General features: G+C 36.8%; 1 protein-coding gene across 1 annotated transcript; it reads left to right on the forward strand.

Moving 5' to 3' along the window:
• The first annotated feature begins 1,720 nt into the window (after positions 1–1,720).
• On the forward strand, positions 1,721–22,747 carry LOC146140523 (uncharacterized). The gene is made up of 12 exons (XM_083392643.1): positions 1,721–1,753; positions 3,676–3,840; positions 7,717–7,815; positions 9,069–9,248; positions 10,454–10,594; positions 11,420–12,398; positions 12,661–12,788; positions 14,942–15,110; positions 15,441–15,630; positions 18,058–18,196; positions 18,319–18,480; positions 21,655–22,747. The coding sequence occupies exons 1-12, from the start codon at positions 1,721–1,723 to the stop codon at positions 21,796–21,798; spliced, it is 2,529 nt and encodes an 842-aa protein (XP_083248769.1). The 3' UTR covers positions 21,799–22,747.
• The last annotated feature ends 703 nt before the right edge of the window (positions 22,748–23,450 follow it).

A 23,450-nucleotide genomic window follows, 5' to 3' on the forward strand; every position in this document is an offset into this window, starting at 1 on the left:
AGCCTTCAGCATAAATGTGAAATTAATATGAAGTGTATAATTTATTTTATTATGTACGTTGTATAACAGAAAGTTACGTGCTTTGCTGTATTTAGGAATGAACTAAAATAGTTTTTGTTTAGTTAGAAAGTCATCCTTCAATCCGTTATGCACGTTCTGTGTTGTTGTGGTGAATTACGAGCACGTCTTCACACAAGTCCCGCTGGCCGCGCTGCGACAATTTCATCGAATTACATGTTTGCTTAGGTCTTAAGGGAAAATCAATAGCACTCAAAGCCGTAGAGTGAGCATCGGGCCTTTTATATACGAGGCTGGCGAAAACTTATGGTGAAGCCGGATCTTGTCATTCTAAAATGAAACAACAACAGTTACTGCCGGTTGGATTTTTATTCGATAGGTCTTGGTGAGTTTTGTCTTCGCCAATGGTTCACGGTGGACAGGCATAAAATGTTTATGCGTAATGTGCGTAACATCCGTCTCTCTATAATGATCGAGTGCGAGTTTCAACGTCAAATGCGCCATTGTCACTGTCGCTTTAATGACAACTTTCCACTGACTTGCTTATTACGTAAAGGAAATAATCCTATTTCGCGACTTTCTCCAATCATGATTAAATCGTCTTGACACGAAATATGGATTAGCTACCCAGGTGAAAGAATTTAGATGTAATTTTTACTGAAGTCTTTTAATTTAACTAACATTTATATTCTCTTGATTGTAGGCTATAGGAAAGTTTCGAGGGTTAAATGTCTGATAGTTTTACTTAATAAATGTATAGCGTGAAAAGTGTCGTTTGTTATAAAAGCAAATTAAAACCATACGCTAAGAGATATTATCAAGTTTTTTACTGGACAGTCGCAAAATATTTACTGCGATAAAATGCTTTGTCCCAACAGATTTCGGGCGCTTTGTGTTGTAAAATAGAATAATCGCCACAGACAGACCGTCTCTGCTTTATACGAGAGTTGGGAGAACAATGCATTCTGAACTTGGAAATCTGCCTGACGCTACGTGACGTATTGCCCATGTAAAGAAAGGCGTTCACATTGTAATAGGAAATAAACCTTATGTTTTGAAGCCTATGTCTTTTGAAGCCTTACTTGAATAATGAGGGTTTTAGCTAAATAAATGCGGCCATTCTAAGAGCTTCAGTTTGGTAGTTCAGTTTGCTGAATTTTGCAGTTTATTGTTTTTTTTTATATAATTTTGTTAAATGTACATCTTTTTTCAACAAGGGGCATGCTGTGTGTTTAATTTGTTTTTAATTATTGCAATAGCTTTGATTATTATCTTATTAAGCATGCAGTCCGATTTATCTTATTAGGCATACAGTCCTTATAAATAATGCAATTATGGGTCAAGCATGTGATAAAGCTTGCAACCAATTCAAAGAATACCAGTAAACCAGACAACATATCGCACTAGCTTCGCTCGCCTGGTGCGAAGCTTTAAATTCGATAGCTTTAACGTAGACCAAAAAGTATACCGTTTTCTTATTCCATAGTGAGTAGCATGGGAGAGCATTAGAGGTACATTTGTAATCTGTTAACAACCAATGGACAGACGAGGGCGGATAATGTACGGAGAATAGTTGGGAGGTGTATAGCACTTGCAAGGTGTTCTTATCAAGTATTCCTGCTCAACATGTGCTGTCTCTGAAACAACAGTTCGTCGTGGAAATTCTTCTGTGTCTCATTACAAGCATTCCATTGCTGTTGTCATGGTTGCATCGGCGCGAGATCGCAAATCTGCGGTAAGAAATTTAGTCAAATACAGAGGGGAATTATAAAAAAATCTTATTCAAATTGGAATTCTATTTGAATAAGTTTTTAAGCAGAACTGATAATGCATTTCGCTTAACTATAGTTTTCTGCTCTTTTTGAATAAAGTTATTTTAGATTTGTTTTATAACCTTTGTGGTTCTGTTTGGATAATGAATTTTATAAATGTTACGTATAGTTATAGTTAAAACACAGGGGTGGCCATAGAGACGCAGAGTCTACTTCCATTTTTTTACTGCATGAAGACATATCCCATTAATGGGTACAAATAAATATCACTTCGTTTCCTCCGCACTTTTGCGAAGTGAACCTTAAAGTATATTGGTATGCAAGGCTTTTCAATGTTTTTAATCCACGACCCTTTTTTATTGAGATGAGCAAAACATTTTCAGTGACTTAATCGTTCTGCACGCATGTTAAAGTAATGTACAACTCAGTTTGATATTGTGCTTTTTTTATCTTTATATTTGCTCATGAAATGAGCAATTTATATAAATATAACACTTTCTGGGAAAATTATTAGGTCTACTCGCAAGCCCTTTATTGTTCGCGTGGCCGAAAGCAGGGGCGCAAACCTCTAGTTGGCGAACCTGTGTTGTATTGGATTTTTTAAGTTCGACTGGGCATGGTACATTTGGGCATAGTTCCTTTTTTAAGTTGCTTGTGTCATGACGTCGCTTTTTGTGTGATAAATATTAAAAAAATAATTTGTGATACCTCCCTGTGAATAGCCACCCTAAAATGAAATACTGAATATTTAGAATAGATACCCTAGTAGTATATTCGATTATTTATATTTATGTTTTAAACTTATAATAACGGCCTTTACTGATTAGTGATTACAAAAGCTCCCTCTCGTTTGACTGAGTTACCTTTTTTTATTTTTTTTATAAAAACTTTATGACGTCATGTCTAGGCCTACGTGAGTTAATACAACTGAGATATTGTATACTGAGTCGCTATGCTTTACTGAGTATAACACGTTTATACGAATAACTTAGATTTTTTAACTTGATAGCTTTTTTGCCTACAATATAGGGTTCTACACTTAGGTTTAACTCAGCGGTTCCCAAACTTTTCCAAATTTTTTTCCTGGTGGACTCGTTGCAATTATTTTGATATTTGTTTTACCTGTTATCAGCGAATCGTTCGCGTTAGTTAGAAAGTTGTTACTTTTGAAAGAATCGTGACTGCACTAACAAGAAACCTGGTGGACTCGTTGCAATTATTTTGATATGCCCTATAAAAATTCAAGCGTTAGTTTACCCATGTTTCTTGTTAGTGCAGTCACGATTCTTTCAAAAGTAACAACTTTCTAACTAACGCGAACGATTCGCTGATAACAGGTAATACACAGCATACAATAGAAGCTTTATGATGTCACAAGAGACATTATAATACACGCTATATGATCGAATAATAAAGCATAACTAAAGACAATAATGATGACAGATAATGTTTAATTTAAAACATAGACTCTGAAACTGCTGTACGGACCCCATTTGGTCCGCGGACCCCAGTTTGGAAACCGCTGGTTTAACTGATAAAAAACCTACTAAGTACGAAGAACAGGTTTGTCCGATAAGGTAGGATCGGAACCAAAATTCGATGCCCGGTAATATTATCGGTATTTGTCCGATACCGTACCAGGGTTATATCGGTTCTTCTGCTTGTTTGGTATAGTAATGACCATTTGGTATCCGGCCAGATCGCGATACTTTTTGGAAAATAGATATGGAGTATGGCTATCGGAATAAAAATGTTCGACTATTGAAAATTATTGTTATTGGTACTGTTATTTGTTAAACTTGTTGCGCCAAAAGCAAGTTGATGTGGAAGAAACACCTGATACCGCCGTTTAACGTAGGATCTTATTGTCCAGGCTGAACAACAGTCACGTCTACAGCAAAAGGAACAAGCACCAAACGTCACACATACCCGGGATGGCCGTCGTCTTATCTTTGGCCTATCGCAAGCCATTCGCGAGAAGGCCTTTCAATCGACCTCGCCGTCTTCAGAGGCAAAGTTAAATGGCCAGGTTGTCCACTCGTACCGGCCGGTAACTTTAGACCCACGTTACAAAATGGAACAGTCTCAACAGCAAGTAGGATTTAGGGCTTTATTTTATAAATAGCTAAGGAAACCAAACTCTAAAGCTAGGTGGAGAATCCGTACTGTAAAAACAGATTCAATCGTGTTGCTTATGGCTTACAGTGCAAACGAACTGGTAAAATGCATACGTAATAGAAATATACACCACAAATCTCAACCAATTTGCTAATAGTTGTGTGAATTAAACAACATTTAATCCATTTGTGTTTTGATTTAAAGGCTTTTTAAAATTGCTTGCATCAATTGGCAGATTCGGTGAGTCTGCGATGGCTTTCGGTGTACTTTATAAAATATTATGATAGCCCATATCTCTTATAATAAATATGAAAGTTTTTCCGCCGGTCGCCGGCATGACATTATCACTGTAAACTTTAGGGTAATAGGAAATTTAGGAAACAGTATTACATAAATGCTTTGGTAAATAGTCTTCTATTATAGCCAGATTGCTTTCTTTCGAAATATATATTCACCTATCGAATGTTGTATGTAGCCTACCTATAGGTCCTAGGTGTCTAAACATAGAATGCTCTTATGACGTCACATTGACTAACGCAAATAAAGGTATATGGGGAACACACAATAAGACCTAAAAAGCAATAAAACCTAAAGCAGAATAATCTATGAAACCACAGTATTAAGACCAACGACATAATAAAGCCAAATATCCCGTAATATCTGAAACAAAATAAAAACTTAATCGTCTAAATATGACATAAACCTCGGAATAAATTCTAAATTTATCGGAATATGGCCTAATATGCCAAAAAACGTCTCAAACTATAAGGAAAGGGGTATTGGACGATGGGGGCCATGGGTCTGGCATAAGCCGTTCTGCGTTCTGGTGTCGACGTTTGGGCGCCCCAGTTTAAATAGCCGCTGTTTTGGCAGCCGCTGTTTTGGCACCAGATTTTTTGGCTGTTTGGGGTTATTGGTTGGTAATGGGTGGGGTTCGAAAATGGGTTGGGGATGAAATTATTAGGGGAGTTAGTGTTGTTCTAGGGATGGGGTTTGGGGCTAGCTAAAATGTTGTATAGGCCATTTTGGTGTTATTCCGACGGGCTTAGGTCTTAATCCGATTTTTTTTGTATTACAACTATTAGGTATTAGTGCTATTTTGATTTTATACTGAAGTGTGTTTTATTCCGACGTTGGTGTTGTTCTTATTTTGGTCTTATGGCTGGAGTCCGATATATGCAAGATCAAGATATTTTGTGCAAAAAACAGACAAGTCTAGTACTCTAGTTCATTTGCTGTTGTAGACGTCCCTGATAAACGCCTATATAAAGTTTATTTGGTAATTAGTTGCTTTTAGTTGGCTGAAAGTGTGTATATGCGACAACGTTTTTGAGAATAAATGTGATGTTGTAACATTGATAAATAAAGGTTGCAAAGGAATCTTTCAAGCTGCCATTAACGGGTGTTCCCCATTGCAAGTTGAGCCAGGAGATAAGGTTCATAAAACGCGTAAAAAAGACAATTGAAGACCAACGAAAACGGTAGCAGAACGTGCAAAATTTGTTGAGGAAAAGCCAAGTAGCAGCAGGTCATTGCGATCTGCAAACTTCACTTTTGAGTTTTCAAAGGGTTGTTTTTTTGTTACACAACTATATCAAATGAAAGCAAACGAAAACGTAGTGACATTTTTGAGGTTACAACATTAGAATTAAAAGAGACATTATTAGGAATATGTGACAACAGAAAATACGACTGGGCTAATGCCGCGAGAGGATGAATTTGTAACGGTCCACGATTTACTTGCCGTATAGATTAAGTGATGAAAATAAACTAATGTATGTTAGTCACGACAAAAACAAAGTAGTTAAAAAGAGACATCGTGTTAATAAACTTTAATTTTAAATAAATAAAAAGAGACGTTTTTCTCGGACAGTCCTTCACGCCCCCCTTTCAAACACTTCGCGCCCCCCTAGGGAGGCGCGCCCGCAGTTTAAGAACCCCTGCTATAATATGTTATCGGTCTGTCTCACTGAGATTGGTAATAGTCCACTTTCAAGTTCAAAATGTCAATTATAAGCCTAAATAATATGTGAACTCCAAAATCTTTTTTAACATTTCTATACAAGGATTTTTAGAAAAAGTTAAATCAGCGTTATTTTCAAAAAAATGCGACCGCTATACCGTGCATAAAAAAACACCTCATAAGTATAGCGTTTTTGAAATGTATTACCTTTTCGTTTTTCTGCTTTTCGTTTTGCTGCCTTTATTGCAAAACAAACAAATTATAATTTATAAAAATAATTTGCAATGTATTAGGTGGTGAGCAAAAATTCAGCGCTGGCTTTGCTGTATCAAAGTTATCCTCCCTTCGCTCGTATCCCTTGGTTCTCAACATAATGGCATTTAATTGTTTTTATTGTTTGGTGACAATGGTATGGTGTTTTTCAGATCGCGCTCGCCTTGTTATCTACTATGCTTTAATTGGTGCTTTCACCTAACAATTGAAATTAATCGTTTACTCATTCAAAAACATTCCATTCTGCTATTCATTTGTGCCGTAACCCAAACTCGACCAAACCATGTAGTCATACTCATACAATCAGATTATACGTTTCGTTTCGTTAGTACCCAGTTCCCGTCGACAGTTTCGTCGGACATGTACCTTAGTGATTCGTTTACCAGGAGAAGTTATATATTTCCTATTTGTTTGAAAAAGAGCATATCTGTTTAAAGGGTTGTCTATTTTTTGATAAATACGTTGAACAGATTACTATACTAATACGATTCTTACTGCCAGGGTGCAGTTCAAAGTTGTTGCTTAAGGTTAGTCAAAAAAATATCCTTAAAAAAACGGCAAAATAAAATCATGACTAAATTAAACAGTTCGTCATTCTTTTCTTAGCCGTTGTGTGATCAATTTCTTTAAATCAGTCAAGTAAAGGGTATCGCACAGTATCAAATCGAAAGTGTATTTTTAATGGGTTACGCCGGGCAAAGTGATAGATAAGACCAATCTACAACCAACTACCGTGTGAACTTCACATTTCACCTTCCCAGTAAAGTAAGCAGCCTTTGCTCGTTTTTCGTCTAAAGTTGAGCCTATTTTGTGCGCTTTTACTTAGAGATTGACTAACGCTTAATTTTCGTGACTGGAAATCACCGGGCAGCCGGTTTCTTTTAGTGTTGATCACTTTTTACAGGATGTACAGGATGACCTTAATTAGAAAAAATCGCGAGTAAACGCCATCTTTTCTGTAGGTTAAGCATAAAAATACACGTTCGATAATTCTCCGAAATAAGATTATCTTTTTTCGAAATTATCTAACATAGTGCATGATTCCAAACTGTGCGAGAGATTGTGTTCCGTGAAACTTTTGGTAATTTTTTGAAATAAGTTATTTGTTTTAATAGGCATGCATTTAAGCATTTAAGACTGATATACGCACAATTCTGTACAAAATTTATCATATTAAAACATTTACATTTAGTTTGTCGTGTTCTAAGCGCGATTGTAAACTCACTCTATTGTTAATGTTTTTTCTGTTACAAATGTGCCGCAAAATATTTATGATTTGGGCCGCTTAAAGTCTAAGAATTACTACTCTAAAATGTTGAACAACACTAAAATACCTTACATTTTATACCTGCATCGGCAAACACACATTACGACAGTATCGTAGTAACTTAAAAAAAGGATTTTGTTTGAAAAGCACAGAATAGGATGCATATTTATATCTAATAGGATATTTACTGATATACACTTGTAACACAGGTCTGTTGTGGTAAAACCGTTTTGTATGGCAGAACCTTTCTGTTGTTTGCAGGCTTAAAATTAAAAAAACTTATAAAAATTGGATTATCGTTTTAGAAGAAAGGGTCGTCTGGAAACAATCTTACAATCGAAGAAAGACTTCGAAACTTGCTAAACAGCGACACCGAGGGACCAGATGAGAAAAACATAATGCAGGTATTTCAAGTTGGGTCGGTATTAACTTTTGTTGAACTTTTGTTTTAAGATAGGTACTGTTATTTTAACTCTAGATTACCTTTCATGTAAAACAAGGATATATATCATATTTGTTGAATCGTTTTTTGCCACCTCTTACTAAAGTTTTGATAAACAAAATAAGAAAAGAACGATATTTTAGATTAGTACAAAAAAAAAAGAAAAGTACGATATTTTAGAGTTGTTTTTTACTTTGTTTAAATATCAATGGTTTCAGCATGTTATGAATATATAGGGCCATTTCGAAGTTTAATAAAAATAAAAGTGTTTGGCGTATAGTGTCAGAACTTTTCGTGAGAACAGAAATTAATCAACTAGGGCTGTGGTTCTAAACCTTTCATAAGTGGTCCCACTACCAAGCGTTTTTTTACAACTTGTGTCACCCTGCAAAAATACGATACGAAACGTCACGCAACATGAATATGAAATTATAATGAAACGAAAAGTAGGAATTTAACTGACTAGAAAGTAAATATTTACAGGCTACACGCTAAGTTTAGCCAAACCCTTAATAGGTTCTTTTCCCCTTCTATTAGCTCTCAACACTTTGTGTCCCCTATTCATATTTTAGAGCTTACGTCACGGAACGTCACAAGGATGGTCTCTTCGGTCATAATAAAAACCCCAAAAGTGCAACTGGCTAATAAAATAACATATGCTCTTAGGCCACGTAGTTTCTGGTAGTTGAAAAAAAAAATATTTTCAAATTCGATTTCCAAAGCATCCATAAAACCCAGGCAACCCACCTTCGTCAATGTCGCTGCACACCAGTTGCGGAGCACTGCTCAGTGCTCGAGCCAAACTGCGGCTCGCGAGCTGCATGCTACTCCTACGTTTTTTTTTAATGACGAGTATTAATTGTCGTGTGGTTATTTCGTTACCTATTTTAACTACGCAAAAAATTTTCGCGCGAAAAACTCGTTTCACTTTAAAATATTACCCGTTTTGCGAAATCTTTTTAGCATAAACGCCATGTCGTTGATGCGCTCTTGACCCTACCATTCAATTTGTTTATGCTTGATTTCCGTTGGATATTTACACGCGAGACCTATTTTATGGCGTAGGGTTGTTATCATGTCAACGCCTTCCGAAAATATAATGATCTGCTTAAATGTACTCTAACTGGTTGGCTACCTCTCATCTAAACTATATTATGAGCTAAACAAAATAAACAACTGGCTTTCTTTTGAACTTTGTTTTCTCCCTTTTTGCAGTGCCCTCGTCGTTGTCTTAATAAAACCCCTAGCCCTTACAACCAAGATTACGCAAGGCCACCTCGCCAACCATCCACCGGACCTGTCGCAACGAGTAGTACTGGACAGCAGCCGCTTCTTAATGGTGACCGGCTAGTACAAAAGAATGCCAGGGGAGAATACGTGCTTGTTAATCGCACCGTAAGTCTGTACTTGTTGTTAAAAGGCAAAATACTATCGATTAGTACACATGCTGCCTTCGGAAAGGCATACCGAAATCAGTGGGGTTAATGGGACTTCTCGTACAAGCAAGGCCAGGCTAGAAAAACCTAACCTGCGGTAATGTTTAAACTCACGAAATCCGGTCCAACCCGGACCGTACGCATGATCAGTGGAATATGGTTGAAGGGGATAAACAGCCTGTATTGGGAGCATTCAACACAATGTGTATCATCCGCGATAAAACCTTCCTGAAGTCGTACTGACCAACGATAACGGCACACGTTATATAGTAGGCCTATACATTAATGCCGTCAGAAAGGCTTACCTAAATTAGTCGGCCTCATTAGGATTTTCGTGCAAGCAAAACCAGGCTAGAAAAAACAATCAGCCTGCTTCGAACTCACAAACTCCGGTCAAAGCGGGACCGTTACTCTGCCTACTCAGTGGGAGCTAGTTGACGGGGGTCAGCAGCCCGTATAAGCAGGCTATAGTTGTTCTTCTTGCATTGCCATGCTCGCACGAAAATCCTGATTAGGCCGACCGATTTCGGTGATCTATTTTGAAGGTATCATGGTTTGCTATATAATGTCTGCCGTCATCGTATAGGCATTGCGGCCCGCCTGATGTTGACGTGAGGCCCACCACTTAAAACACAATGGTTTCGACTATAATCAAAACGTGTAGAACGCGCAGTATTTAATGTAGGCCTAATCTTGTGTACTCATCACTGTTAAGCAAGATGTGTGTTTTTGCGGACCGTTTTAAGGAAGTTTATTAGCTCAAAGGTGTCGTACCATGGCATGATACGGCATGTAAACTCAAGTTTACATACTGCCGATGGCCAAGATTCACTTGCATACTTGTAGACGAGTTCACTCTCCAAGAGCGGGTGTTTATAAGTTAAATTGTTTTATGACGTCACGATATGACGTAACTTATGACGTCGCACCATTAATTGTATAGGTTTAGCGGCCCATCGAAATGTTTAAAGTGGCAATGCGGCCCTTTCAGCTAAAAGGTTGGTCATCCCTGATATAGGCCAATGTGGATCCTAGGGTTGGTCACGGATTGTACACATTGTGTATATGAATGTTTTTACTTAATATCCATTAGTACATAAATTACTTTATTTTAAACGTTAAATTTGTTTTTCAGCAAAAGTAACACCAGCTTTGTATTTTCAGCAAAGTAACACCAGCTTTAAAGTCACACGAAACCATTCTTCGCCGCTTCAGCAAATAAATAGATGTGCGAATGCTGTCCCTCCCAATTTCAAACAAGATGAAAACTGGAACAAAATCCAGGAACCTCCTAAGTATCAAGACGTGGGTGTTGACTTTTTATGTTTTTGAACGTTTTTAGCGTTTACGGCTCTTTTGTTATCTTACAATTTGGTGCAGGACACAGTAAAAAAATATTTTTATTTTATTTTAAATTAAAAACGTTTCCAGCACATAGACCAACACTGGTCAGTGGTCATGGGTATTGAAATACAGAATTAGGATGTTATACTCTCAGCTCCCTACAACAAAGAATTAAATAAACGTTTACAGAGTAAGGTTTTTTAAATGTCACGTCCAACAACCCAGAATGCAGATTTTCTAAATAGCGGTAACCAAGTACTATGCATCCAATACAATAAACCGGTGAACAATAAGGTTGGCTCTAGGTCTAGTTGAAACCGAATATATGCCGTGTTTAAGAAACTCATTTTTTGTAATATTTCTCAGAAAAGTGTTTTTCGTGGAAATTGTATAACAAAAATTCTCAGCATTTATTGGTTAGGGTCCCTTAAAAATGGATAAAAGGCAATACTATACACCTGCATTTCTGCAAATTTCCACAAAGTCGGTCAATATACTAACTTATCGTGTAGCAAGTTTGCTTTTGTTTAACGTCCCATTTTTATCTATTTCCATACTCTATTTAGTTACCAAAGTAGAGTATAATTTGCTCGCTACATGCAGTAACAAGAGATAACCCTTTATACGTAATTGAGAACTGAAAAACTTTCGACCAAACTATGCCGACAATTTTAGCGAGTGTAATATTGTTCTGGCGAGTGGTGATTGGTAGACACTCGCCCCACAAGCGAGTGTAAATATTAATTCAATATTAACATTATAAAAACTTTAATATTTTGATCATAGGTTGCCCAACGAGTTCGAACTGCAACAGCATCGGCCGAAACTACAAGGAATAGTCATTGTTACTCGTCACTGGATACTCCCCACGGGCAACGGCTGCAACATTCACCTGGTAGAGAGAATGTCCGAGAAACCACTGGCAGAATGACCCCAGCGGTGGCACCTAGCCGGAGATCACTGTGTTTTCAGCACGAAAATTCCGAACCCCGAATGGCGCTAAATGTCGATGGAAAATCACAAGGACTTAATATTCGGCTGGTCGCCCCTGCTTACCAGCCAACTTGTGTAAAAACTGTGAACAACCACCAACCACGTGCGTCTAATTCTCAGCGCAACGATTATGTAACCCGAAAGACCATCAACATGGCTTGGCATTCGCCAGATAAAGACGCCAATGACGCCAGTCGAGTACAAGTTAATCATTCGCCGACGCACAAACCTCCCATGGCAAAACCAAATGTTACATCGGGTAGTGATAATAATCATGTCGCTAACCAGGCGGCTCATTATCCGCAGCAAAACTTTAGCTTTCGACGTGCGGTTCACCACACCGTTAGCAGCGATTCACTCCAAAGTTCCAAACTCACAAAGGGAGACATCAGGAGGTCACCGTCAACGAAACCGTCGCAGGGTGACGATAAAGAAATTCGGAAAAGTGACGACCGTGACAGTGGAACAGTTTTAGAACCAGAAGCCTCCGTTTTCGACTTTGATTCTTCAATTCTTAGCGAAGAGGCAAACATCACAAACTCTTCCCCCTCACCAAACAAGAGTTTCCCGAGAAAGGAAGTTTGGTCACGTTCGAGTACTCCTATACTTCCTCCTCTTTCCTTTCCAGAAGATGATGAGAACCATGGCGAGATACAAGGAGAAAAGGTGGAAGAAACGGTCTTGCTTGTAGGTAAAGACTGCGAGTCGAACATGCAAGCCTCCATGCACTCATTACACGGGTATCTTAGAAGGTCGAAGTCCGAAGCTAAAGGTAAGATAATGCAATTTTGTGAGATAATCCATGTTGCTGCGCTTACACTAACTCAACTAAACGGTTGTTATTAAAATTTTGTTGTAATTTGTGTTGGTTTGGCAATAAATTTTGCACAACCCTGTATGTAAAAGTTTCAGTAGCCTAATATGTCACTGCACATTTAAAAACATAATCCGTAAGAACAGAATGTAGAATACAATGCTTTAACTGTTGCTGGACTTGTTTCCTATTGGACCTAAAGTTTTGTTGTCTTGTTTAGAAAAACAGAATCAACCGGCGAACCTAAATCCTAATTCAAACAGCGGTGTCGCCGCGGAGCTATCTCCAACCGAAAGCGCGCTGAGTGAAGTAAAAGCTAAAAGCGTCACGCAAAAGCTTCATACTAAGGTGAGGGCAGTTAAATAATGGTTGTTCACATGGTACAGTAATTTAAGAATCGCAGGATTAAACTTTTTACGTAGCCTTTATCAAATAATAAATGGTATATTGTTGTACATAGCCACATAAATGTTTTCATAGAAAATCGCCTTTCTATTCTTTCCCAGAGTTCGCGGAGGAAAATCGTTTACACTTTGTGTATCCATACTAACTTCATCATTCGTTACGTTTCTATTGAAAAAAAAACGAACCTGGTGAAAAAATATGGCGAACAAATATTTTTTCTTTCCTATGTTGTGGTGGTACCACGACAAACTTGATGTAAACTTAAAATCAACTAAACTTTTTATGTAATTGCCGACCTTTCTTGGTCGTTTACGTTGTAAAACTGATATCACAATTAATTTTAGTTGTTCGCAAACCGCCATTTGAAGGCCAAGGGCAAATAATATTATAAAATTGAATATATTTTCGTAACGTTGTGCTTCTGTTTTCCACTTTGAATTTTGTTTTGTGAAAATCCGACCTGGCGTAACTTCGTAGTCCACTACTCTGAAGTAAATTTTAAAACTAAATATTTAAACGAAACCGGCACCTGTACGTACAGTCGGTAGGTTGTTGTGGTGTCATGTGCACGATGTCGCCCTTGGTCCAGCGAAATGTACGTTTGTGATTTTGTTTCCCCAACGCCTTCGAAAGCAAACTCGAATCACTCTAATGTGTATGTCGAAAACACCTGCCACAGGATTGTATGACGTTGTTCCTTGCCGCTGTTGACGACAGGACGTTTAAGCACCTAAAGCAACAGAGGAAATTCGTAATTAAATTTTTATCCTGGCCAATGATTCAGTTCGATTTAAACCACACGATTTTACAAGCGTTGATTTCAGGACAATTTTTTCATTGCTCGCCTATTTATGCCTTTCAGGATGTATCTGGGTTTGTGTAATCTACTTGAGATAACGTCTAATGGAGTATAAGCTTAACTGTGGCCTAATTAGTGCTTGTCGTTGACGGCTAACACGATTAGGAACATTAATAATTAAATTCGACTTTTACCCATAAACCAAGAGCCATGTATGGAGTGACACTGCGTGAATTTTTCATGGAGCTGTCGGCCATTAAAAAGCCTATTGTGCTCTAAAGGCGACTACAGTTATTCGTTTTGTCATATTATTCTTGATCTAGTTCAGAACCGCTAGGTGGCAGGATAACGAAAACAATGCAATCGACCCCAACTCGTTTTGTTCCATAAATAACTATAGGAATAAAATATCTAGACAGCAACAAATACTCTTGCTTTATGTAGTTGAACTAAATCTCGAGCATATATATAATTGTATTTGCTTTTAAAGCCAAATATAGAGGTAGATAACATATTGAACGTTTCGAATATTCCTCCTAATATTACCTTTTTCCATATGGGCTTTGTTATTCCTACTACGTTCAAATCAATGGTCTTACGTGGTAAATCTAGTTTTAATACATAACCTAAACAACTGCAACACTTAGGTGATATTTAAATTGCTATGCGTGAAACCCAGTGTTGTAATGACTCAGTGAATGACTTAACTTAAATGTACTTAAGTCACTGTTTTAAAAGACTTGACTTGACGTGTCCAAAGTATTTTGGACAATGACTTGGGTTAAAATTAAGTTTATTAAGCATTTTTCGTTATAAAATTGAGATATTTATAGTTTTGTACCTAAAACAATTTGCTAGCTACATGTTGCGTTTTGTGTTTTTTTGTTAGTTAAGTTACTGCTCATAAACGGATAAGTTTACCTATTATAGTAGTTTACCGTTTAATTTTGATGACAAGGACAAGATTTAAAATTGACTTGCTCTAATTATGACTTAACTGGGATGGACTTGACTTGTTTTTATTTAAAATGACTTGGATTTAAGTTCTTCCAAAAATGACTTGAGTTTGACTTAAGTCTATTTACAAATGACTTGACTGTTACTTTAACATTGTAAAATGACTTTTTAACAACACGGCGTGGAAGTTATAGCATGGTGTTTAAAACATTCGAACTTGTTGTCCGTCGGTCGTACCTGCCATGAATACTAACAATTTATTAATGTTTAAAATAATTAAAATCCAGCATGGGCAACGTCTCGCGTTTCTATATTCAAATGCCAATACATCAATGTCCAGGTTATTTCAAGCAAGATTCAACGGGGAGCATCGTCCTTTCGAAGGGGCTCTTACCCGAAGAACCAAAGTGGGGACGAGCGTTTTCGGGTCAAAAAACATCGTCAACGGCGCCGTTATGACGATAGCGAAGCCACGGACTGGTCGCAACAAGATGGATTTATGGAAAACGGTCATCAACAAGGATTGTATTATGTTGGGTGAGCAACTTTTACGACATTAACGTTTTATTTTTAACTGAAAAAACTGTTCTTCAGACAATGTTAACTGGATATTCCAGTGTTAAAAAGATTTGATGTATATGTACCAAGTTTAACTGAGTTGCAATGCTGATCAAATATTTCGAAAAAAACTCAAATTTAAAATAAAACAGCTTCGCTTTTTAGTCCTGCGTGTTTCCGCTCCTCGGTTCGATTATTACTTGCAATCGATCAGCAACGTTAGAAATAGTTCTGTGCTGCTATTCCCTCTTTGAATTTCCAAAATTAAACCTGAAACAAAGCCTTGCGTTTGGCGTCTGGCCGCCACAGAAACCCAGGGACTGCCATTGATCCATCGGAACTGGGTGAAACGTCTAGCGTGAGATCTGTGACCACTACAAGCGTGTGCAGCGGCGCGCTACGCAAGTCTGGAAGAAGACGACGCTCTTTCTTGGCGGGAGGAGGCGGGGAAAGATATGCGCGGGAGATCAGGTGAGAACATATAAAACAGATGAAAATACAAAAAACAAATAAAAACATTTTGTGCAGTATGTTTCGGGTATGCCAAAGTTAAATTCGGGCATGTATGTTCGTTTTGAATAAATTCTTAGACGTTCAAACACAAGTAAAACTCTCTTGTTCATAGGCTAGTTCTTTTAAACGCGGTCTGGCACAATTTTCGAAGTATTTATTTCGTGAAAGTTTTTATGGCTGTGCTAGCAAGCTTTGGGCAGTTTTGTGCATTTAAACGGCGTCAGTGCCTAATGGCGATAAAATAAAAAAAATGAAATATTCATGACGCCCATGGATCCAAATCGATATGGTTGGTCATACTGAATTCGATATACATCTGGCAATGAACGTTTAAATCGCTTTCACCACATTTTGACGTGTCACGGTTGGCACAGACAACTTATTGTTTTCAAACAAAATGTAACGAAAAATTGGGTAGATTTATAGAGTTTGATATTCTTAAACGCAGCGACAGGTACGTAAACATGTTTCGTACACCTTTTTGCTTCTAAAACGAAGATGTTGTATAACACTTTTTCATTTTGCTTTACTGCTTAAAAGTTAGGCATTTATTTCCTAGGCTTATACACTGAATAGACTGTTACATACAACTTTGTTTTTGTACTTCAAACAACAACAAAAAAGTTAAGAATAAATTGTCTCAAAATGTTATGACTTTTGTGACAATCTAGGATCAGTCATTATTTAGTAAAGTACTTGAGATAATCTTATAAAATTGACGATGTCACCGTGATTCTGTCAACGCACTTTCGTTGAGTCAATTATACATCAACGGACAATAATTTTCAGATCCACGTTTCTCTGTTTAAAAACATGAATTATGCATTCCCGAAGCAAACTTTGTGTGACACGGAATGTCTATAAAATTTATTGGGCATAAGATTAATTTTTCTTTGTTGCTTCATTTTTTACAGCCCGACTACAAATGTCTATCTATATATGCTATTCTTAGAAGAACCCTGGGTGACACTTTTATGAATGAACTTGATCAACCTAACATTCCGTTTATCACAGTGATACATCCACTATATAGAACTTTCCAAAAATGTACAATAAAAGCCAAAACATTACATAAATTAAACGAATTGCCTTCCGAAGTGTACACATCAGCCTATTGCGTGTGGCCGCAAAACATGTTGCAAAAAATATAGTGCGCTATAATCGTGGACCAATCTGGTCTAAACAAGCTATCATTGTAGTCAATAGTCGAGTCGAATCATTGAAATTTTCTTACGTGAGAATTATTAATTTATTGATACCCACTTTAATACGTTAAAATATATTTGCTAAGGTTTATTTTTGTTTTTAATATGAGAACTACGAATAAATATTGCTGTTTCGGTAGCAGCTGTGGCCAATTGACAAGCTTTTTAGTTGAAAAGCATTTGCCCTGCCATCCCCTGTCTGTTGCTGTCGGGAAACTAATTGCAGTCGATTAGTCTGTCACGTTCGATATAGTGTAATGGAATTGTATTACCGTTTCACGGCATCCCGCTTGTTGTCAATCCATGTTTCGATAAATTGCTTTTAAATATTGAGAAAAAGTTTCACAAGACAATTGCCAATATTGTCTGATAAATTCTGAGTTTTACTTGGCGTTTTTCAGAACTATTTTATTTTAGTTTTTACCTTGAACGTACCACAATCATGTATGGTAGTGCTGGTTGTGTTTGCTAACATTCACGTTTATCGACATATAGCGCTTTAATATATAAGTTAACATTTATAGTACTAACTTAAAGCTTAAAACAACCGCGCCAAAGTTTTCACGTTTACCTTTTTAATATTTGAGTAAATGGTGGCACAGAATAAAATGCTATCAGGACCACATTGTCTTCAAGTTTCGTGTGGCATGCTAAATTACATTTATCAGTAACTATAGGTTGCCTTTTAATTTTATCAAAATTTCATGCTTTGACACTTATGAAATTCACGTGAGTCCTTTCTTTCGTTTCCCTTTTTGTTTTATTCTTTTTTCACGAGTCCTTTCTTTCGTTTCCCTTTTTGTTTTATTCTTAATCGATCGACCCACAATTACGTTGATCGATTTTACATGATAAGCCCTACCTGTTTACAAAAACCCGATCAATACAAACTGACTTGCAGCGGAATGCGCTAAAATCATTGTATGTGTGTGCGTCGTGCTTATCTTATTGCTATTCTTGTTGTGACTATGTTTGTTAGTTGTTCGCTGTATATTGTTTATCATCATTTTTAAAAAAAGATGTGTTCACATTTGTGCTTCAACTTCGATTTTTGAAATTCCCTACAAGGTTTGAAAACCACCTTAGATTTTATTTTTAGCTGCGCTTTTGCTCATATGCATAATTTATAATTTTTCACAATAAAACAAGGTAATATCCAATTAACTTCGTTGTTTCGCAGATCGGTAAATAAACGATTTACAAGGCTGGAAGCTCATGTGGTGACACTAGCACGCAGCCTCGCTCAACTCTCGTCTGAATTACGTCATCAAAGCGCCACGTCACGGGAAATGGACCAAATCCGTCAACAGGTTCAGGAAGTAAGTAGTTTTCTACAAAAAAAAAACAACCGTTACCACTTTTTATATACAGAAATGTGTCACATAAAGTCAGTTCTCTTAAATTATTTGGCCAACGTATAAAAAATGTTCTGGTATTCCAGATTAGATCACATCAGATAACAGCCAATGAGCAACGCAAGAACCCACCGCAGATTATCCTTAAAAGTGAAGGTGGGAAGCAGCCAAAACTGTCGAAGCTGGCTAAGTTCTTTTGCGAGCAACCTCCACTGCTTCATCTATTTTTAAAGCAACTGGGCTACGAGGTACGTTCAAATTTTTTAGGGCATCGATTTTTCGTGCACCTTCTGACAGCTTATGTTGTTGCCGGCTCAGCCTGTCGCTCCCCCACCTGCCCGTTCGACCTTCCCGAGTCCGGCCGCACGTAAACCAGGTTTGTTTTTCACGGTTCAAATGCTTGAATTGCTTTCTTGGTTCAATCACCGCTGGCTTTATTCTTATATGTGGGATGTTAAAGCTGGGTTTAGCTTGTAAAATCCCTTAACCATTCCGTCAAACAACAATTATTTGAAAGATGCTATATATTACAGACATCTAAAAAATTAAAAACAACCTGATTTGCACTTCCCAAACTTCCCAATATCAATATTTTACTCGTTAAACAACGTTGTATTATTTGTGTTTTTTTATAAAAAAACGTCGTTTTTAACATTACCGTTGAACGAGTCCATTTATCGATTCACCCCATTAGACGCTTGGCTGCGTATAATTATCGTTTTTCATTAAGTGAAAATCGCGGAGGTTGAACGCGATGAAAACAATATTGGTAACGATATGAAACCAGAACCCTTAAGCTCTGAGAGGTGCGATAACTTTTTGTAGGAGACCTAAATTCAACTGTAGTATCATTCTTCATAAATTACGCTTTTACCTATTTTTTTGACTAACAATATGAACGTTGGAAAACGATCTAATCCTAAGTAGTAATACTTTGCTTTAAATGTGCCAGCAAAATTTGTGAATTTCCAGGCTTGGCAAACGAGCACACCAGCTTAATTTAGACTGATTGACTGCTCTAATAAAGGATGTGGTTTGCCTAATTGCACTCCTTTGATAAATAATGCAAGTTCTTCTAATGCAGTGGTTTGCAGCTATGGAGAGTTTTGTTAAACAGATTTTGAAACACATACAAAGCGCTCGACATCCCAGTTTACAAATAACTCAATACAAATTTGAGTTAAAGTATATGCAATGCATGTTTCTATCGGCGAGGTTTAAACGTGATACAGGACAGACTTGACCTGGATTGTACAAGTTAAATATCACACAATTGTCTAAAACCTTATTGATAACAAATTATGAAACAACATTTTTAAGATTATATTTGCCGTTGGCCCAACAACGTAAAAAAATAAACAGACTTCGTGGGTCAACTAGTATTGTGCAGTATATCTGCTTTTGCTCAATCATGGAGCGTGCCACAGACCACACGATTACAGAAATCTATGACAAATCGAGTCTTTTAAAAAAGTGACGCATTTAGCTGGAATCTGATTTGCTTTCGTCTTATTAAATCAAAAGCTGTTGTTTAATTGATAAACGTTTTGAAAAACTTCATATTTGGTGGTGATTTTTAAAATCGAGAATTGTACATTAGACTGTATCTCTAATTCCATGGCTTTTCATGAATTGCATGCATGTTTGTCCAGTGCGGTGCGTTTTTTCTTCTGTTTTGTTTGTTCAGTAATTTAAATCATAATTTTGTAACTGAAACATTCGGTATCACCTTTAGGTGAAATATTCTTTTGCTTATTTAACAAACTCTTCTTCATTAATCACGCTCTTGAAAGGAATCCTTCAGAAAAAAGGCCCCCTTCTTTTAGCTATAAATGTTTATTTTAAACCACTATTCACTTTGGTCAGTGTATTAAAATGACTTTATTCACTTGAGTCATTTGGACAAAAAGCTTAGGTTGAAAAGCTTTAATTAACAAAAAAATAGGTAAATTGGATAATTAAAGTCAAATGTTATATCTAAAAATGTTAAAGTGCTGTGGGTTCAATTTACAAATATTGGTCGAAATTGAAAGTGTTCACCAATTTTACAAGTTTATTTTTATGCAAATGACCCGACTTTGACTTCACTTGATATGGTAATGACTGGGACTTGACTTGGGTAACCAATGACCAATAGGTACATGACCTGCTAACAAAATACTAGACTTGAACTTTTATTAGTTTTCAAATAAATTGACTGGGACTTTTTTTTTTAAACCACTTGTTTCAAACACAGAAACAAGCTAGTCCATATTTGGGCTCAAAGCTCCCTCCATAAATTTGTAATTGGCTTATTGCATTTTATAAACTTATTTATACAAGGCTGTTGGTCAATTTATTTAATATAATATATATTTCACCACCTTGTTACTCGGTTAAAGTTACATTTAATATGTTTTCCATGCAAATTGATAACCAGGGATGAAAGCAGAATGGTAACCTATTCATGCCGAAACGCTTTAAATTTGTTCTTATCGAAATGCATGGCAATTTTTAGAGGTGCATGACAAAGTTACGTTTTAACGGGACGTAATAAAACAAGTAACCGTTAGAATACCTGAGGCTATCGTATTCGAGGAGTTGGCGACAGAGCATTTGCGTGACGCAACTATTCGATTATTTGGTTCGAAACATTCTGCGATATAATTTATATGTTTTGCAACAATGTGATTAGGCAAAACATGTAGTTTTGGGACAATAACTATTTTACGGGAATGCCTTCTCAGCAATAATTATTTTACCGGGACGCCGTTCCGGACAATTTCGGCTTACTTTCACCACTTGTTATAACACAAAAACCCTGCCATAGCCTAACTTGTTGGTTATTGGATATTGAACAATATAGTAAAAATGGTGTATCTCGACTAAAGCAAGAACCCACGTAATTTGCAAAACGATTACGTATGTGGTCGTATCAGGCATTATCGTGCCACATATAAAACAATAACTCACATACATTTAATAAAAGTGTGTACTTGTCAGTTTGACAGTCCCAAAGTAGGCGTTTGGCTGCCGATCAGTTTACACGAGGAGGCCGAAATGACTGTGGTACGGTGTCTTCTGGAAGCCGAGAAAGGTAGCCTACTTCTCTTTCTCATCATCTCGAAAAGCGTTGAGATGCGTTGGGAACTTCAGGAAATCCCCAATCTGAACCGTACAATACGGTCAGTTAGGTTTTCACTTGCAATGCGAAGTGATTTATTATATGCCTAATTTTGATAGGTCAAATATAACATTTATTTTTACATGGCGTAGGCCTAACGTAAAAAGAACACACACCAAACATACACATAAATGCGCGCCAAGGGATGCGCATACACGCCTTTGAAAAAACAATATAACTAATAATGTTCACATTTTCTGGCAACTTATCTGGCGTGTATGATGTTGGCAACTTTTTATTCGGTTTCTTTCTTCTACAGAAATACATTAAAAACTTCGAGGCGGAACGAATCGGAATGATGGAGCTCCCTTATATGGATGAAAGGCGACTGTGTGATATCGGAATACCTCTTGGGCCAAGATTGAGGATACTCAAGGAAGCGCAAAAGTCATCTTACGTTTAAGGCATTGGACAAGATAACTGTCGAGACTGTGTCAAGTAGCTACATAGCAGACCCACTGTCTTGCTCACTGCACTGCGATAATTCATGAATACCTAGATACATGTAATGATCGTTTCCCTTAAGTTCTTCGTCTACCAATACAGCATTAAACTCAAAGTTCCCAAACAATATGGACTGAGAAATTTTGCTTCAGTAGGCCTTACTTTGTATAAAAAAGGAAAATAGTTTTGTTTACTTGTATCAGTTCTTCATGGGTGTTACATATTTGTAGTGCTGATTTATTTCACATTAACGAATCAAACGAACTGCGGTTTGCCGTATATGGAATTCCAATTAGTTGTGGTCGCAGCAAGCCTATTGATTTATAAAATAATTCCGCATTCAATCCTTCAATAATCCTATTTGCAGATGAACTTAATGGGAAATCGTTGTGCAGGGCACAAATTGGCAGGCATGGATAATGACAATATGCTTGTTTTTAAAGAAGTTTTGCTTTCTGAATGTACGTTTATGTTACTACGAGCAATTTGCTGAAGTTTAATGTCTGATAGCATACCTTTATATCGCTTGGCATTGCCTTGGTATTGATGAAAGGCATAGACATGACAGCAAGCTGTTGTACTTTACAAAAAAAACACTTTCAATTTTCCTTAACAAGCACATTTTCATCTGGTTATGTTTTTATGTTGATGTTATTTTGTCTAATAAACTTTTTGTTTCTCATGGTTTTACCTTTCATATAAATTTTGTTTGTTATAGTTAATCAATTATACCACGGAGATTTTTCAGTATACCTTACCTTAGTAAAATCGGCATTTTGGCAAATTACTTCGTTTCATTTTGACACTTCACATGCACGTTTGGTCGTTTGCTAATTTAATCCATTCTTGTTTTCGTTACCATGTCGCTATTTTAAGTTAATTGCGTAACTAAGTGTAACATACAAGGTTTTGTTTATCGTTCCACTATTCTGCGTTCTGCTACTATATTCGGAATAAAGCTTGAACGCCAATGTCTTAGAATTTATTTCAAAAAGAACTGAGGAACGACTGAGCAAACTTTTTGGTTTACGAATAAGTTTAAACTCTTAGAAAAATTCAACCAGGACTCTGTTAACTCAGTCGTAAAACTGTCACCGAATCAAACTGTGATAACTGTGATAATTTCTTAAAAGACAAGCGAGAAAGTTCAAGCTTATTAAGTGCAACGTCTCTAAACTAAACCCAGCATGCTGCTCAATAATTGATCGCAGTTTATTAGAATGGTATTATATAAGGTACAAACTATTAAATATTCCCACCGTAAAAAACATTATTGTATGTTTCATCACAAATGAGCTTTAACATTGTTTTGTGACGTAACTGCCAGCAGATTATCTACTGCCGCGCACGCGCTAATGGGACGAAATTGTATTTTGCTTGTATTGCAGATAGACCAAAGGTATGGGATTTTACCCTAAAACACGTGTTTTGTTTTTTTAAGGTAAATTTTTTTAGAGTTACACCGTACATCCAGATAAATCTTAAGGGTAAAAGTTTGAGAACCCCTGATTTAAACATACCGACGCCTCAAAGTATCACACTTTTCTGCAATTGACGCCTGGAAGTATGCTTATTAATGCTAAATCTATGGATGGTGTTTTGCTATAATGA

Source organism: Ascidiella aspersa, chromosome 6 (assembly GCF_963924565.1).
Source record: "Ascidiella aspersa chromosome 6, kaAscAspe10.2, whole genome shotgun sequence".
Lineage (NCBI taxonomy): Eukaryota > Metazoa > Chordata > Ascidiacea > Phlebobranchia > Ascidiidae > Ascidiella > Ascidiella aspersa.